The sequence below is a fragment of the Sprattus sprattus genome (assembly GCF_963457725.1).
Source record: "Sprattus sprattus genome assembly, chromosome: 9".
NCBI lineage: Eukaryota > Metazoa > Chordata > Actinopteri > Clupeiformes > Clupeidae > Sprattus > Sprattus sprattus.
Genome location: NC_137928.1, coordinates 24,551,348 through 24,569,695, shown reverse-complemented (window position 1 = coordinate 24,569,695; position 18,348 = coordinate 24,551,348). Strand labels below are relative to the sequence as shown.

General features: G+C 46.8%; 1 protein-coding gene across 8 annotated transcripts in view; it reads left to right on the top strand.

Annotated features, from left to right (window-relative positions):
• The window catches only part of msi2b (musashi RNA-binding protein 2b), a 227,191-nt gene that overhangs the window by 43,333 nt on the left and 165,510 nt on the right, over nucleotides 1-18,348 (top strand). For all 8 annotated transcript variants that reach the window (XM_080844891.1, XM_080844889.1, XM_080844890.1 and 5 more), the window contains exon 6: nucleotides 7,931-8,023. In XM_080844891.1, the coding sequence (XP_080701017.1) occupies nucleotides 7,931-8,023 (93 nt within the window). The remainder of the gene's footprint in view (nucleotides 1-7,930; nucleotides 8,024-18,348) is intronic.

Below are 18,348 nucleotides of genomic sequence, written 5' to 3'. Positions count from 1 at the left end.
GTGTAGTGCGTGTGGAAATCTGTCTCTCACATCTATCAAGGTAGCATGCTTGGTTTGGGTTGAGGTTTAGCTATAAGTAAGTGGTAGTCACAACACTATTGGGTTTTTCCAGTGTTTGCTTCTGAGGCCTTTGTGATGGGTTTTTCCCTTTGAAAGTGTTACCATGACAGCTTTATCAGACCCTTTTTGTCACCTCTCCCAAATTCTTGGATTTGTGAAGATGAGATTTTGAGGCCTCACATCGTGTCATTGATAAAGGCTTTCTACGTCTCCATGCACTGTGCTAGCATATGGAGCCTACAGGGAAAATACTATTCATCAGATCCTCACAGGTCCCTTCCACTTGACCCTGACATGGAGAATACCAGAGCCTCACTCCCAGGGTGCAGCAAGGCAAAGAGTCTGTCATCAGGAGGAGATGGAAAGGTAACTGTGAATGAGGTAGAGGGTTTCAGGCAGAATCCCCCCAAGGGACCGGGGGGGATCAGTGGCCCATATTGAAGGGATTTTCAGAAAAGCATTGATTCATCCTCTTTTGTCGTGCCCCCCCCCAACACACACACACACACACACACACACTCTCGTACGCTCCTCCTTGCTTTCTCATTTCTGCTCGCCGTATGGGTGCATTTCCTGCTCGGAGGCCGCCAGCGGTGAGTTTAACCAAATCGCCTCCTTTTTAACCAGAGTGCCCGAGTAGGTCATTGGACTCACACAAAAAAAACCCAGTGTGTTAACAGCAGCCTAGGCTGGCTCCAGACACATGCCACCCCCTCATCCCCCCATACCTGTGCCTGAAGCAGGCGTCTGCTCAGGGGTTACTGGTGGCTCCTCTCCACTCCACAGATAGATTTAGAAAGAGAACGGGCCTGTGCCATTGTGTGAGCCCGCGCCTCATTCACCTGTTTCAGGATGCCTCGGCATAAAGCCCCCCCTCCCCCCCTTCCCCCCGGCTCCTCCCGGCTGGCTTTTATCTGGCTGTCCTTGTGGAGCCGTGTGGCTTGTAATCTAAGCGAGCGATGGCTCCGGACCCAGCCTTGTCACTGGGTATTTACGGTAAGCATCTTTTCTTCTGCTCAGCTGCTCAGTGTAATTGTATTGTGGTTATCAATTAGGCCGACCTCTATTTATACACCCTAGAGCTGAGATTGCACCAGATCTCAGAAGAGACTGAGGGGGCATGTCCCCAATGTTCTCTAATTTTTCACTGTAATGTCAGAATGGTGTTTTGAAATATGTCTACTAGCATGGACACTGTTGGAGTGCTTTGCCTCTTCACTGATGTGTGAAAGGGCCTCCAAGTACTGCAAAGCTTTCACTCCAATCTGCCAAGCTGGTCTGAAATCAAACACAGCAGTTGATGTTGTTGGGGTTACTTTGGCTCTCTGTTGCCAGCTCATTGCATACTTCCTGCTGAAGCTGAGAGGACAAATGATCAGAAGGTGCTTAAGAGTGCCCTTTGACAGTCTGACGCAGGGCTTGGCCCAGAGATTTTACACTCTTACGCTGTAAGTGGAGACCTATCGGCCGGTCTTGCGATTGATGCAAATGCTAAGGTGCTGGAACTCTCCTCTTTTTACACACACTAACACACACACACACCCACACACACACACACACACACACACACACCCACACACCCACACACCCACACACACACACACACACACACACACACACACACACACACACATACATACATACATACGAACACACACACACACACACACACCAAACACACACACACACACTCACAAACAAATACACAGATGCTCATAGGAACACACAAACAGACACACACACACACACACACACACAAATACTCACACAACCATGCAGTGCCCACAGACACACACTCACTCACTGTGCCAGAGTGAGGCGATGCTGGCAGCACCAGTTCATCCCCTGGTATCCAGAGACTCAGCACATGTAACTAATCAGCTCATGGAGCCTCTCAGTCAAACGCTGCCACGCCTGTCAATCAGGGTTAGCAGGCCGCCTCAGAGACGCAGCCGCTCCCCATCCACCCCGCCGCATCTCAGCCACTCGTATTCAAATCCCACTCTGCAAATTGTGTACAAATTGGAGGCTCGGGTGCTATATTTAGAAGCCTGGAAATGAAGTGTGGCAAGTGGCGCTGGATTCTGTCACTCAAGTACCCAACACATACTTGGTCTTAGCCAAAGTTGATTTCTTACTTTACTCCCCCCCCCCACCCCCCCTTGTGTAAAAAGAGGAAGGAGAAAGACGAGGTGGTGCATGGTTTGGCATGCCTAGGCTTGCTGGAGGGAAGGGAGTTAGTTCGTTAACCCCGGCCCCTTTGCAGGGAGAAGGAGGAGGAGGAAGCTGTAAGCACTGAGACAACAATCAGCCCTGGGAGTGTGATTGAGCTGATGGAAATAGGGGTGTAAGTGTGCACATACACACACACACACACACGCTTGTAAACACACACACACACACACACACACACACACACACACACACACACTTGTAAACACACACACATGCAGAGCTTCATTATATCTGGCTTTAATCAGAGACATCCAGCCATGAAAATAGGGAGCAAATAGGAAGCGAGGGGAAAAAAGAAAAAAACTAAACAAGAATAATCACTACATCAGAAGTAAATAAATAAATAAATAATTGTATTAGCGGGCTTGTCAAGGCATGAGACGGACTCGTGGGACAAGAGCTGACAATAGCCAACTGCCATTATTGGAGAGTACATTGCTAATCAGCGCAGCTGAGTTCATGAAAAATAAACTCGGGGCTCTTTGCCACCTCCATGCCATCATGTTGGAAAACTGAACGCTGGGGGGATATGTAGATGGACAACAGGTGTTTTTTCAGACAGCTGTCTAAGTCACCACTCTCCGTTAAACTCTGAATAACCCCAGTCTCTGTCAAGCTGTTAGGATGAGAGCCCCCCCACCCCACCCCCCGCCCCAATGGTTGGATATAACTTGATTTTTGGGCGTCTGTCTCTACAATTGTACTGCCATTTGATAAGCATCCCTGTTTCAGGGCATGGTACATCTAATGAAAGATCTTAATTAGATCTGTTGTGCCCAAAGGAGTGGCGATCTAATATAAAAGTGTCACTCGTATCACATTCCTTCAATTTAAGCTCCAGGACATTTCTCCGTCTATTATTTTGTATTATTTTCTGTGCTTCTGATAAAATGTGAACTTAATAAGCGCCCGGTTCCTTTTAACACTGAACAAGTAGACTCACACGCTCTCCGGCTATATTCAGACTGCAGTTCGGATTTCGTTTTAAAATTTGATCTTTAGGACTAACTATCCACACTATTATTTTGCAATAGATCTCATCAGATCCGGCCCTGAATTCATTTTCTAGTCAACTGCCATTGGTTGCTTTAGTAATAATGTTGATACATTGATGCAGTTTAGTTGTACGAAAGCAGTGCAGCAAATGTACAGAATGAAGAGAACTGCTAGTATGAATATTTGGGATATTTATCGATCTTATTAATACATTAAAGGTCCTATTCTATTTTCAGATTTGAGCTTTCGGTGTGAACAGTAACTGAGGCGTTTTATGTTATGCAGTGCATACCTTTCTATAGTGGGTTTTAATGGTGCCAAAATGTGGTTAGTCATAGAATAAACTTGATCGCTTACTGTTAGTCAATAAAACTCCTACTGAGTCAATATTCTTGGTGTGTTAGAGAGTATTATATGATGGCAGGGCTAGCAGATGGATTAGTATCTTATGAAATACTGCAGCTTTGCGAGGTTCATCTGTGATGATTTTCATGTGTCTTTATTCATGTGCGTACTCTGTTTGTTTATGTTGTTATTTATGCCTCTTCACTGTCGCCAGGAGTCTTGGAATATATCTGTGTGTGTGTGTGTGTGTGTGTGTGTTTGTGTGTGTGCATTTTGCGGTTTAAGGGGAAGTAGATGAAGCCATCAAACTGCCTTCAACTAAAAAAGGGGTGAAATCCAGGGAAACTCTTGCTGTTTCATTTGCTCTTTGTCCCTCGGATTTGAACCCATGGCTTCGTGATTTGTTGTACAGTTCAGTTTGAGCTTCATTGCGAAAGCCATAACCGTAAAAGCTGTCGGCACATAGTTAGTTCATTGCCCACAGCTCCCATTGTGCTGATACCAAGACAAGGAAAAATGCAGCACCTGCTTGATGACAGACCACTGTTTTCCCTTGCACCCTGGCATTTTATTTCTCTTTTCTCCTTACAAAGCTACCCCAGAATGCACCGGTTTCAGTTCTCATTGTGGCTGCTGTTTTTATCACCGTCCTGCAGCTCAAACTATTCAGATGAGCGTCCACCCCAGTTCTGTGGAGTATCTCCCACCAGCAGGCTTGACAAGTGACATTCTGTCAGTAGAGAGGATGAAAAGGGGAGGAGAGGGGGGGGAGAAAGGATTTTTTTTATTTTGAAGCATGCGTACACCAAGAATGATCAAGCCGAGCCCATGAAAGATGACAGGGATGAAAGCGCCAGATCAGCAACCCCAAGACCACAGGGCTCATGCAGATATGTGGAAACATTCACACACAAATGCGTGTTCACAAAGATGCACATCTTCACACACTTGTCCTCCATCACTCCATGCCGTGTTGTTCTGACTTCTCCACGGTGAACCTCACCTCACCTCTTGCCCTTGCTCAGAGAAAGGTTGTAGTTTGCATACATGAAGATCTTGCATTAATTCACTACCACTCTTCGTCCTTCTCTCTCTATGTCACTGTCTTGATGCATGCTCACTCTGTCCCACTAAGGAATTAACAGTTGCCTTAGTTCCCCTTACACTCTTCTTTCCATTCATTTGTTTGTAACACCTATTACCCTGTTGCCACAGAACACTGGGCTGCCCCCCCATCACCCCCCCCCCCCCCCCCCCCCGCCCCCCCCACCTCCACACACACGGGAGCACTCCCTCCTGACAGATAGGGCTTTTCAAATTTGCACAAACGATGAGAGACTGCCGCATTAAAGTGCGGATGCTGAATCTGCAAATCCCCCAAGCAATAAGAACAGAGGCTGCTTCTCCTGTTGAAGCATGTTATTACAAGATGGGCCAGCTCCATCTATTACCTCCACCTCTCAATCAGCTGGCTCCCAGAGAGTCCCTCAGCGCACTCCCTGATGCATTGGACATTATGGCAGCATTCATCTTGGGATGGCTGCCTGCCGTAAGGCTTACTCTCCTCTGCCTCGCACTCCTTCGCTTTCTCCCGCTCTGTCTGTCTCTGTCTCGGTCTCTCTCTGGCTCGATCCTCTGGTGGGAGAGAGGATGAAGGAAAGGCATTATGCATCAGAGATTGTGTGCGATCAAACGTCAAGTTTGAATGGAAATTCCAGTGATCAAGCCTACAGAATAGTATGCATATATATAATTTAAATGCACATTCAGGTAGTTGAGGTTCCGGTGTAATGCTAGTTTATGTCTTTTAAGATGTGGTACTTGAAACCCGTTGAAAGTGATGGTTGGCTATTCTGGCTAAATCAATGGTTGGACAGTGTCAATACGGCATCGTGTTGGCCTGAGTTTGTTGTGTTGGCTTCAGTGACACAACTCAGAGTGTTTTTGGGCACGGCTGCTCTTCCCCCGAGACCTATTCCAAACGCACAGTCACAACCTCTCTTCCAAACACACACATCTCCACACATCTTCACACCCTGCCCCATTCTGACTCCTGCTCCTATAGCCATGTCAGATTGACCAACAAGCCGCCAATGAGCTAGCCTGTGCCATACACACACAAACACTCACACACACACACACACACACACACACACACACACACACACACACACACACACACACACACACACACATACCCCTAGAGTCAGAGACCACATCGTTGTCCTGCTGGCAGACAAGCAGAGCTGCAGTCATCTCCCAGGAAAGCCGAGGCGAGAAGAAGAGTGAAGAGAGAGAAGGGAAAATGGGCTGCCTGTTTGCTGTCAGCACTGAGAGAAATGGACAAAGTAATTGCGTTGTTCCAGAGCCACCCCAAAAAAAAAGAGAGAAATCCTATCAGCTGCTGGGCCTCTGCTGTCACAGAACATAAAGACGGCGCTAAAAACTTGCCCTGTGCACTTCTTACACCATCAGGCCCACAAACCGCCTGCTTCTGGGAAAGCATTGTGGGTGAAAGAGACAAGTCGGCGATCCATCACGGCCAAATGGCTGGAGCCCGGTGTGTGAGGACTGTCAGGCGTGATTGGGAGCGATTGAGACGGAGCCAGACACAAGACGAGCGCCGAGGCTCAAACCTGTCTCACCGTTGCTATCTATCTCTCAACAGGGCAAATTATTCATATAATGGCTGTAATTAATAGCCGCTTTTGGTTGGGGTGCACACAGTTATATCGGCATGACTTTGATATCGACCTATTCAAACGTAAGATGTTCGTTATCGGCAAATATGAAAGATTCTAACGATGTGCCCAGCCGATACCGTCTCAGGGGAGCATCATAGAGACCTGTTCAAGTAGGATGAGAATTACATTTGAATTTGAAAATTATAGTTCAAAAATATGTTTACCTCTAGTCCAAGTTGAAATAATTTATCATGAGTGTATGTCTACATTTAGGGTAAAAAAAAAAAAAGTGTTTTATGTCTGTTTCTACAACAAGAATGACAACCTAATAAGAGTAATATGTTGAACTTGGTGTTCTCTTCAGTTAAATAGAAAAAAGATGGGAATATATTGAATTGAAAATATCGCCATATCGACTACCTCAAAAAAATCCAATATGGTGCATCCCTAGCTCACTGCTGGAGGGAGGGCTGAGGGCTGAAGTGTGACTCCTCAGCTGTGAGGGGGTATTAGAAGCTGTCACGATCCCTCTCAGTCTGGCCCTGCCCTGCCCTGCCCTGTCACTGTCACTGTCACTGTCACTGTGACACTGGCATTAGTGGACACAAATAAGAGGTCTTCTTCACTGAGACTCCACATGTTTTCACATTTTAGGGGTCGCTAATGAATGGATCCTAGATCATCCCTATTTCATTAATGCAGCAATTGTATTGTTTTTACCCTTAACTACAACTGTGAAGACTACTGTGGACTGTTGATATTATGGTCAGTGTTTGTGGACTGTTAATAGCATGGTCAGTGTTTGTGGACTGTTAATAGCATGGTCAGTGTTTGTGGACTGTTAATAGCATGGTCAGTGTTTGTGGACTGTTGATAGCATGGTCAGTGTTCCGGATTGGACAGCAGTTGTTTTGACGTTAATGTCAGGCTTTTGGTTTCGGATGAAGAAATTGCCCAGTAGGATTCTGTCTTTGGAGATTTGGTCTCATTTACAGAGGCCACCATGCAGCCTTCACTGGCAGTCCTGGTGGCTGCTTAACTTTTAACTTTCTTTTGTGATGTTGTTGCCGTGGGTGCAAAGTCTCTGGCCTAGTTTCTATTCCCCTGGGTAAGGGATTCTCGGGTCTCTGCAGAAATATCGTCTCATGCCCAGGTGTGTTTTCCTCACCTTAAAACTGGAAAAATGGAAAGTGTCAGGTCCCAGCGTGTGGGAATCAGGGCGAAAGCTAATGCCAACTGCTACGAGACCCAGCAGGTGAGGTGTTGCATTCTGCCCCAAACAAAAAACACACACACAGACACACACACAGACAGACATACTCAACATAAGCATTTTTTAGAAACAATAACAAAATATCCCAGACACCCCTGGAGGTGTCACTGGAAGTGTCTTGCTCAGTGGTACAGGACCGTGTGCTTACCCTGCAAGATATCTCTGATTGGTAGAGAACCCTCCGTATCATCGTTTTCTGTTCTGTCTGTCTGTGTGTGTGTGTGTGTGTGTGTGTGTGTGTGGGTGTTAAAGGGAGCCGTTTGAAGTCCGCCCTGCTAAGAACAAAAAAATGCTTTCATATGCCATAATCAGTCTTGTCTTTCTCTCTCTTTTCCAGATGGTCACAAGAACAAAGAAAATATTTGTCGGAGGATTATCAGCTAACACAGTAGTTGAAGATGTGAAGCAGTATTTCGAACAATTTGGCAAGGTAAGAATCCCCCCCCCCCCCCCCCCCCCCTCTTCGGCTTTGTTTTTGTGCTCCTCCCCCCCCCCCGGTGAGATGTGTGGATTCAGTGGAAGTGGTTGTACTTTGCTTTAGAAGAGGGGCCATCAAATGGGCCCTTTGAGATTTGGGCCTGAAGGCGGAGGGAAAAGCCCTTCTTCCTGCCAGCATATGCTTTTTCCTCCCCAGCAGCGCTCTCTCTCCCACAGCGAGCGGTCCTCCTGAGCACCAGGCTTTGTGCCGTGCCACTCTCTCTTTCTCCCTGGTTGGCCACGGGCCTCTGGTCGTCTATAGAACGCCTTTGAATTTGGGCCTCTGGTTTTGTGTGTTATCACAACACAGGGCCCACACGATCTGGTAATTAGGATCAAACGGGTCCACTGGCCGTGCCAGCCGAAGCTCGACTGGAAAATAAAGTAACCACCTGCTGTGTAATCAATGTTTTTTTTTCTTTTCTTTTTTTAAATGTATGGTTCAAGTTGTGTTGTTTCATAATGTGGTGCTCATTGAAGCTCACAATCAAGTGGATACTGTGTGTACTAGTTGGTGTGCATCTCTGCTCCCAGAATAAGTTTGACTGATAGAATGACACTGACAGCCTTGCTGTGTGTGTGTGTGTGGTTGTACGTGTGTGTATGCGTGCGTGTGTCTGTGTGTCTGTGTGTCTGTGTGTCTGTGTGTGTGTGTGCATGTATGCGTGTGTGTGTGCATATGTGTGTTTGTGTGTCTGTGTATGTGTACGTGTGTGTGTATGTTCTTGGTCTGACTGTAACTCAACCCCTCTACAGCCCACTCCACACTAGTGTTTGAACAGGGATATTCTACAGCTCTCTTCTCGTCTCCAAGGAGACGCCCGGAAGATGTTTGTTGATGTATGTAGCTTTCCTAATTTGGTCTTTCCTCCCTATAGCGTAAATATGATTGGCTGTTGACAAATGGTGGGTTTGCGTGATGTAGTCATGCTCTGTTTACCACTAGGAAGCGAATACACAAATATGTCTATTGTGCACCCATAAATCCATAGCAGTTGGAGATAAATGGGTATCTCGCGTTCCCTTCTCTGTGTGGGTGAGGTCAGGTAGAGTACACAAGACAATTAGTCAATTGATCACCTTTGCAAAATGAAACACGGAGCATTTGGGAAAGAAGGAGTCTGCTGCCTGATTGGAAAAGGAGGAGAGCTGGTACCATGCAGAGGAAATGAAGGTGTCAGGAGCAGGGCAGGCCAGGGTGGGGAAGGGAGGGTAGGCTGGGAGGGAGGGAGGGAGGGAGGGAGGTGTGTGAGGTGTGATGCTGAAGACTTGCTTCAGGGCAGAGCGGGTGGGGTGGGGTGGGGAGGGGATGGGGCGAGGTGGGAGGTGGGAGGGAGTTCATTTGTCAAATGTCTTAGTGGGGTTTGGACAGGCCTGCCCTCCAGGAGGTGAGGGCACACTGTGATGGCTCTTAGTGGTACTGGGCAGGGAGATGATAACTGTGTGTGTGTGTGTGTATGTGTGTGTGTGTGTGTGTGTGTGTGTGTGTGTGTGTGTGTGTGTGTGTGTGTGTGTGTGTGTGTGTGTGTGTGTGTGTGTGTGTGTGTGTGTGTGTGTGTGTGTGTGTGTGTGTGTGTGTGTGTCCGTGTGTGTGTGTGTGTCCGTGTGTGTGTGTGTGTCCGTGTGTGTGTGTGTGTCCGTGTCTGTGTGTGTTTGAATATGTGTGTTGTGGGCACCTGTGTGTGCATGTGTGTCTGAGAGTGTACACAACATGGCTGTGTGTGTGTGTGTGTGTGTGTGTGTGTGTGTGTGTGTCTCCCAGATGCCCAGGCGAGGCCAATTAACAGAGTGTTTCTCAGCAGAGTTGCAGGCAGAGGGCAGCGACTGGTGGGAGGGAACAGGTGGTGCGGGGCGCTGGGGTCACCTGATCTGTCTCTTCATACGCAGCCATCTCCCACTATCCCTCAGGCTGGGCGGGTGGCCTATATACCCCCCTCAACCCTGCCTCACACACAGACACTCACTTACACACACACACACACACACACACACACACACACACATACTACCTCACCCCCTGCCAGGGCTCCCTAAAACTGCACCGTGTGCAGAACATCAACTCCCCGCCCCCCAACACAACCCCCACTCCCCCTAGGAAACCCTCCAGTGGCCCAGCTTTGCAACGGGACGCGAGGCAGCATCAGTCTTAATGCTGTTGCAATGCTCACATGGCAGACTGGTGAATTGGTGAATTGGAACTGGAGTGCTTAGCAAACCTCAACATGAAAACAGCCCAGAGAGCTTCAGCCCTACAGCGGGTTGTGTGTGTGTGTGTGTGTGTGTGTGTGTGTGTGTGTGTGTGTGTGTGTGTGTGTGTGTGTGCGTGTGTGCCTGTGTATCTGTGAGTGTGTGAGTGCGAGTGCGAGTGCGAGCGTGTGCGCGTGCGCGTGAGCGTGAGTGAGTGTGTGTGTGTGTGCTAATATAGAGACAGGCTTGTTTCTTTGTATATCATTTGCATGCATTAGTAATTAGACTCTGCTGCTGCTGCACTGAGGGTGGCAGCAGCTAGTGCCAGTTAGCCAATCTGCTTGCATCTCTAAACAAAGGCCTTGTGATTGGATGCCATAGTCGTGGGGGGTCAGAGGGAAGAGATTTACTGACAAGTCATGCTTAACCTCTGCCCGCCGCTCTCAAATAATCTCTAAACTTTCTCTCTCGCACTCTCTCTTTCTCTCTCTCTCTCTCTATCTCACTCTCTCTCACACATACACACACACACACACACACACACACACACACACTGCATGTACAGTTAAGTTGCACTCTGCTCACAAATGAACGCACTAGTTTGTGGTCAACACATACATTGTATTCATTTAACACATAAACATTTACCCAATTAAACACAAATGCATATGGTACACTTAAGTGGCTGTTAAGTACACACATTTACACACACACAAGCCTGCCCCCATTTGCACTGCTAACATTGTGAGCGCCCTAATTAGTTGGGATAGCTTAATGCTTAGTCATAGGTTTATTGTAATCGGCTTTGAGCGTGTCTCAAAACAAAGTGCACTTCTTTTGCTAAGCTGAAACTCCTACTTGCTTCGTCACTGAGCTCTGGTTCAACCCCCACAACCCCTTTCTCTTTCTTTCCCCCTTTCCGCTCTTGGTCCTCCACCCCCTCCTCCCTTCTTTTTCTCTGCCCCCAAACGGCCCAACTCTGGTTCTGCCAGGGGGGCTCTGAGAGCTATTTCCACTCCGCTGCATGGCCACAATCACCCTTTATGCCTCCATCCACCTCTCCCCATGTTGTTTAGTAGTAGATTCAGTGCAGGGCTGTTTCAAGGGCACCTCTGACCCGCTGTGGCCCATTAAGAGCAGCCTATGACTGGGATGCTGCTGAGAAGACATCAGTCTATCCCTGGTGGTGGTGGGGGTAGAGGTGGGTGGTGTCACTCACTGATCAAACCTCCCTATACTTAGTGACAGTGGAGCAGTACATTTATCCCCTTTTGAACAAATAGGAATAGGCTAGAAGTCACGTTTTTTTTCCCAGTTTTAATGTACTGTTTTGTTTCCATCTCTCTATCTGGGGGAGGTGGGTAGCTTTACCTCGTGTGAATCATTACTGTGCCAATACTTGTGTAGAGCAGTCTTGGGGTGGAGGATGCATAATGACTAGTTTGGAAATGGAACATTTGTTGTGATGCTCCTGTAATGAAATGTCATGCATTTGTTTTGCTATGTAGATATTCTAGGCAGACAGAGAAAGAGAAACAGAGGAAGAGAAACCAAGAGAGAGAGAGAGAGAGAGGGAGAGGGTGATTAAAAGAGAGAGAGGCTAAGTGTATGTGTGTGTAATGACTGCTCTCAGGGATTCAGCTAGTTCATTTAGCATACTAGGTGAAATACTATCATTTGAAAGCATTCTATTTATTTGAGGCCCTGGCTTTAAAACAGACAATGCAGGAGTGTGTTGGCTAGTGCTGGAGGTCCTCTCTAGGGTCCTCTCATCAGTGACCACTAACCAAAAGCTTTGAATAGCTCATTCAAACAGGTTTTCTATTTTTTTTTCTCAGCCTTTCTTTGAATGTGAAAACTTTCATTCGACTGCGGGCTTCAGAAGCAAATGTTTTGAGGCACCTAAAAATAGACTTTTGGCGTTCAGGCCAGATGCACTTGAGTGTCATAAGCGTGGCCTGACCTGTTTCATAATCAGTCAGGGTTTTTTTTGGGTGGATCCCTTGGCGCCTGCCGTGGTTGTGGTTTACAGTACTAGGAATACGAGCAGGACACTCACTGTCATTTTCATATTCACAGGAGCCATTTGATCTTTTTGTTTTCATCACAAGAAGAGTGTTTGTTTTTAGCATCAATCAGAAATGGATGTTGAGGGAGAGAGGGGCTACATACTATAGAAAACCCCTTTGCACAATCTGTGGTCTGTGTTAGAACAAAGGGCTCTTAGCAATGAGGGCAGAGAGATAAAGAGGAATTTAGAGAGATAAAGAACAAAAAGGGGTATTTGGAGGCTGAAATACAAAGTCTACTTGATATTTGATTGTTAGGTGATGGATTCACCAATTAAGAACCTTTGGAAAGAGCCTGCCTGTCAGAGAAAGGTGTTCCCAGCTCTGCTGCCAATATCAATATAAGCACATTTAATTTGGGTTCTTCTCTAGGAACTGAACCATCCATCTCCTGCTGTGAAGTTGGTAATGTGTGCTCTGTGTGGGACCCCCCCTTACTTGGGTTAGCATCAAAACAAATTCTTTGCTTGTTTTTGGTTGGGATCCTATTCTGTAGGCCCTGCCGACATTATTGCCCATTCGGACCAACCTCAAAATCACCTTTCGTTTATTTTCAATCGGCTGTGTGTTGAATTTCTACTAATATTTCAATTAAAGGTAAACGTTTTTCATTTGTCTTCTTTAGAACACCCAAAGACTTGCAAATGTGCATATTACCCCGTTGAGGCAATGGCTAACAGCTACAGTCAGCTTGTAAATGATTTTTCTAAAACATGGGTTAGCCTTTGAAGAAAAGCCTGAGCGTGCCCCGAAAGATTTCATTCCGCTCACAGTAAAGCACTGCTGCCTTTAAACTCAGTGAAAATCACTTGTGGTTATAGGCCTTGGAAAAAAAAGCTAAGCTAGAGGAAAAAAACAGAGGGAAAGAAAAGCAAGAGGGAAAAAAGACAAATGATTTAATATTCTCTCTAACCTTTGTTTGCTCTGTGTATTGGCAATGTTTCCACCAGTCAAGGGGGATGATTTTTAAAACACCCACTCGAGGATAGGAAGTTATAGGGCTTCTTGGCAATGTTTTCCATTTTAATTCAGCCCAGTGTTCTTGTCTCCGTTTCCCCTCTCTGCTGCTAGAGACCTGAATGAAACACTTTGGGAGGTCTGGTCATGCAACCAGGGGCAGCACTCGTAAACCACCACCATTTGTTACACTAACAGATAACTTTCAGCTGCCTATAAAACTGAGTCAAGTGTATCAGCATGAATTTCCCAAGTCCCTTGATCATTTCTGGATCGCTTTATCAGTCCCTGAAAGAGGAGAGAGCGGCCTTGTAAAAGAGCAATAACAGTTACCCAGCGTGTTCTTTCCAACGCTGTGGACAGGTTTCCCTCACCGTTCGATTAAATAACCCCCCAACTGCATTCCTGAAAGTTAATCTAAACTCCTAATCACTATCCTTGCTAATTGCTTTTCCCTTGGAAGTCCCCTGGGTGCTAAGATGATTTACTGAGCGGGAGCAGGCCGCGCTGCCTGAGTCGTGCCGGGGCTGCCGCTGCCGCTGCCGCTCGGTCGGTGCTCTCTTTGTCGTCGGCGTAGCACTGACACCTCACACGGTTGCTTTCGCTGCCAGAGTAAAGAGTTGGGCAGAGGCCTTTGAGGTCCGGCCCATTGTGTGCTTGCCTCAGATGTGGATGTGACCAGCGCTCAACTGGCCATTGAGCACAGGAAATGATTTGGGTTTCAGAATGTGGTCTGGTAGCACAGAGTGGCTCAGAGGCTGGAGGGGGATTATGATATGTTGGAAGGCTGCTCATAGTGGCGTTGGGTTTTTGGGAAGGTGATATTGAGGCTGGCCCATCATTCTTTGTATTGACTGGGGGTCAAGGCCAAGGTCAAGGCATCATCTAGGTGAGCTTTTAGTTATGTTTTGAGCATGGGTTCATCAAAAGAAAATATCACTGCCATCCGCTGGTGATGTGTTTCCTGTGAAGGTTTAACCTGGCTAACCCCCTCAAAAGAGTTCCCCCTGCGGTGAGCCCTGATTGGCTTGATTGCCTTGGAAATGAGTTATTAGACGGTTGGTGTGTTTTTGTCTTTTTCTTTTCATTTGTTTGTTTTGGAGTGGTGTTGGAAGAACGAGAGGTCTTAAGATGATTGAAAGTGATTGAAGAAGACTTTTCAGGGCCCTCTGCCAGGGGGGCCAATCTCAGGAAGATCCCAAGGCGAGGATTGAGTGGGGGAAGAGATGGAGGTGGGGTTGGGGAGGGCCAGGCTGAGGTGGGAGGAAATCATCCTTTTTTTTGCCCCTCTTTCTTTTTCAAATGTCCATATTTGAAGATTTTTGTCAAAAAAGGGGGATCTGTCCGAGCCTTTTTGGCTCCACTCATCTGGCGCAATGAGGCCTCCGCTATCAGATTCCTTTGGCTCGCCACATTGTGCCTGAAGGAGAGCGGAAGATCGCAATCTTCTGGAGCACTTTGCAGGCATGAAGTGCACCAATTAAATTGGCCTGGAACTCTATTAGGATTTAAAAGCCACCATTTTGTTATTTTCCATTCTGTGCAGAGAGAGACAACCTTGGCATTTCCTATCCTCGAGCACCACATGTTTACCTGTGGAGATGGTTTTGGAGTCTTAGGGAAAAAGGGGAAAAAAATAGTCACTCGGGGGCCAGTTGTGATCTAAAAGATGGAAGAATCATCTTCTGGAGATCTCACTCGGAAATAAGCCTTCCCCGCGTCGGTGCCTGCCAGCATTTGAAATGTCCTTTCCTTGCTGCAGTTAGTGCACGGGCAGACAGCAGGTGACCAATATCCTGCCAAAGCTAGCGAGAGACCTCTGTGTCAACAGAGAGAGAGAGAGAGATACAAAAAAAAAAGAATAAATTAAAGAAGAAAGAGAGAGATCTTGAGTGAGAGTGTCTTACCAGACTAAATGCTGGTTCTAATGTAATGGTGGAAACACAAATCAGCCTTGAGTGACACCTTGAGTTTTTGAAATAATTTAATTTCATGTAGTTTCTACAGACAATAGAAGTGCACAATTCTATACCTCTATAGGTCCTTTGAATGTTCAACATGAACTGGATTCATGGAACATGTCGTAGGCAAAGAAAGAGAAAAATGATGATTCAATGTTTTCTCTTAAGCTCCTCTAAAATTGGATTGTACATTTATCACAGGGCTACTGTATCTCTACACCTGCACCATAATCAAACTGCAGTGAAAGCATGCCATTAATTCACACACACACACACACACACACACACACACACACACACTCTCATCAAATTGCACATCCACCAAAAGAAGAGTTAAAAACAGTTCCCCACTGGGCTAACAACAGCCCACTCAAAACATTTTGAGAGCTGTCCGTAAATGGCCTTGCCTTTTTCTCTTCCTTTCTCTTTCTCACTCCACTGCTTTTCTCCTTTTCTCTCTCTCTCTCTCTCTCTCTCTCTCTCTCTCTCTCTCTCTCTCTCTCTCTCTCTCTCTCCCCACTCTTTGAATCTTTCTCCCATTTGAACGTAAGGCTTGTTTTGCCTGTTGTTAAGATGCAGTGTTCTAATGAACCCTCCAAGGTATTGAACATCATATACAATGACTGTGCTTGCACAGTGGAGAATGACGGTACCCAAGCCTGACTGAGCCCAACTCAGATAGGGCCGTCCCAGGGGAGCAGTGTTTGGAGCTACCCAGATGAGGGCGTGCATGGGAGGGGGGACATCACCTAACATGCCTAATAATTAGGTGTTGGAATATATACTGACACATGTTCAGCCTGGCATGTGGAGGTGGTGTAGTTTTAATTGAGTGCAACTTCTTTTTGCCGTGGCAGAAAGATTACATGTCATGAAGTTGATGATTTTGCTAGATTCAAATGTGCTGTATGTATAAACCTGACTTGTCTGGGCCCAACTGATTGGACACGTGACCCTACTCCCCACACCCCTCAATAGAACCCAATACATGGAGAGAATCTATGACATTGTGTATGCTACTTCTCTGCAGGTGTGTCTGCAGGTGTGTGTGTGTGTGTGTGTGTGTGTGTGTGTGTGTGTGTGTGTGTGTGTGTGTGTGTGTGTGTGTCAGTTCTTTGCCGACAAATGTTTTACCGCCAAGTGTTTTCCCCCTTCCTTGCGAAGTCAAGTGCACAAGGAAATGGTGAAGGACTCGCCGGGCTCGCACACTAATTAACTGAAATGCCACGGCGCTACCTGCCTTTTAATGAACTTTCCAGCCATGCCGCCGCAGGAGGCCCGCTTGGTGGGTGAACAGCGCTGATACCCTGTCTGCCATCAACATGCACAGGAAGGTGCAGCATACACAATGGGGGGCAGAGGCTTCTTCTTCTCCGCAGAAACGAGGCCTGCAGCCAGCTGTTGTGGAAGGGCAAGGTCAAACGCATGTTGGGCACCATTGAGGTGTTTAGGATCAATTATACAGTGAGTTGCAGGGGGAAGGGAGTGCTCTCCGAGAAATAGAGTCTTATCCTTCTTAGTCTCGGACCCCATTTTCACTGATGCAGATTTTTAAAAGGTCTGGGTTTTTTTCTTTTTTGAGGTGACCACATTTGATTTTATGGTTGGGAGAAGCCATCCAGTCGTCCAGTAATTGCACCAGTAAATGCACCCACTGGCTGTTTGCCGTTTGCCTAAAAAGAAGGGCCATCAGTGATGCTAATAACATGAGCAAGCAGGGAAATGTAGGGAATGTGATTCATAAATAATGAATGGGCGCTTTAAGAAAAGAAAGAAAGCTTAGCGTTTGAAATAACACCTGCCATTGTTTATGCATGTCCTCCCACTGTCCTCCCTGAGTGTGTCAGATACAGATTTATAATGAAAGAAATATGACAGAGTTAAAAGGAAATGGGACGTCCTCAGGCTATGAGCGCTGCGCTGCAGCCAGGAATAGAGCAGTCTGCGAGGCCGCTGCTGGCTCCGGGCCCAGGTATATTCTCCTCAGACTTGCCTCACCATATGAAAAGCCATTCACAGTCCATTAATACAAACAGCATTCGTCAAATGATTTGTCCCCCTTGTGCGCTTTCGACAAGAAAATCGGACCAATTAACGTCATCTTCTTTTGAGGATTTCCGTCCATTAAGAGAGCGCTTCTGTGCCTTTGCCCCCCTCGCTTTATCGAAGAATATACATCTCCATTTGTCATCGTGAGAAACCTAATTAGAAAAAAAATGAAGTGCTTTCTCAGGAAGCTTAACATGGATGGACCAGGTGCTGCGGTGAGCCAGTGAATGTATAATAGATCTTTCTGTTTTGATTCAGTTTGCGTGAATGCAGAGCAAGATCCAATATACACAACCCCTCACTATGGCCTGCTGCTAATTTGTTTGAGACAAAAGAGGATTTAATCGTTTCTGTGAGGCGATGTTTCAAAATCCTCCTGTGCAAGTGTTCTTGTTTCCTTTCCCTGCTCCTGGAGCTCACGTCTCTCCGTGGTGAGCACCAAGACAGATTGCACATTTACATGCCATGATTCAAGGAGTGGATCAGCCTGAGTCCCCCCTCCCCCCCCCCCCCTCTTTTTTTCCCCCCCCGTCAAGACAATCCCACAATGAAAGAGTAAATAATTAAAAGGCGGGCAGAAAGAGCAAGGTAGGGAAGAAGGCAGATGAGCATTCTAATTTCCCTCAACAGCAGGTGGTTGTCATCCATCTGAATGTAGTTACAGACAGCTGGTGGAGCAGCTTCGGAGAACACGCAGCCGAGCTGGCATAGGAGGAGGAAGGGTTTGGGGGGGGGGAAGGAGGGGGTGAGGATGGCGATGGGGTCCAGTGCCCGGTGGCACGCTCCCTCCCTCCGTCCTTAATGATAACACATTGCCTGTGTGCCCTCTGAGATCGGCCCGCTCACAGATGTATGAGCCTCCTACCCCGGCATGAGGAAAAGAAAAAGAAAAAGAAAAGAAGCTTGCTGAAGTGCAATTATCAAAGTGAAGGACTGCACAGATAACCCTGTAGATCCTCTTGCTACCATTTTAGATTTATTGTTGTTTTGGAAAGTAGTGTGTCTCTGAGTGTGTGGAGGGGGGAGGGGTAGTAGCGAACACTTTTTGGCTCACA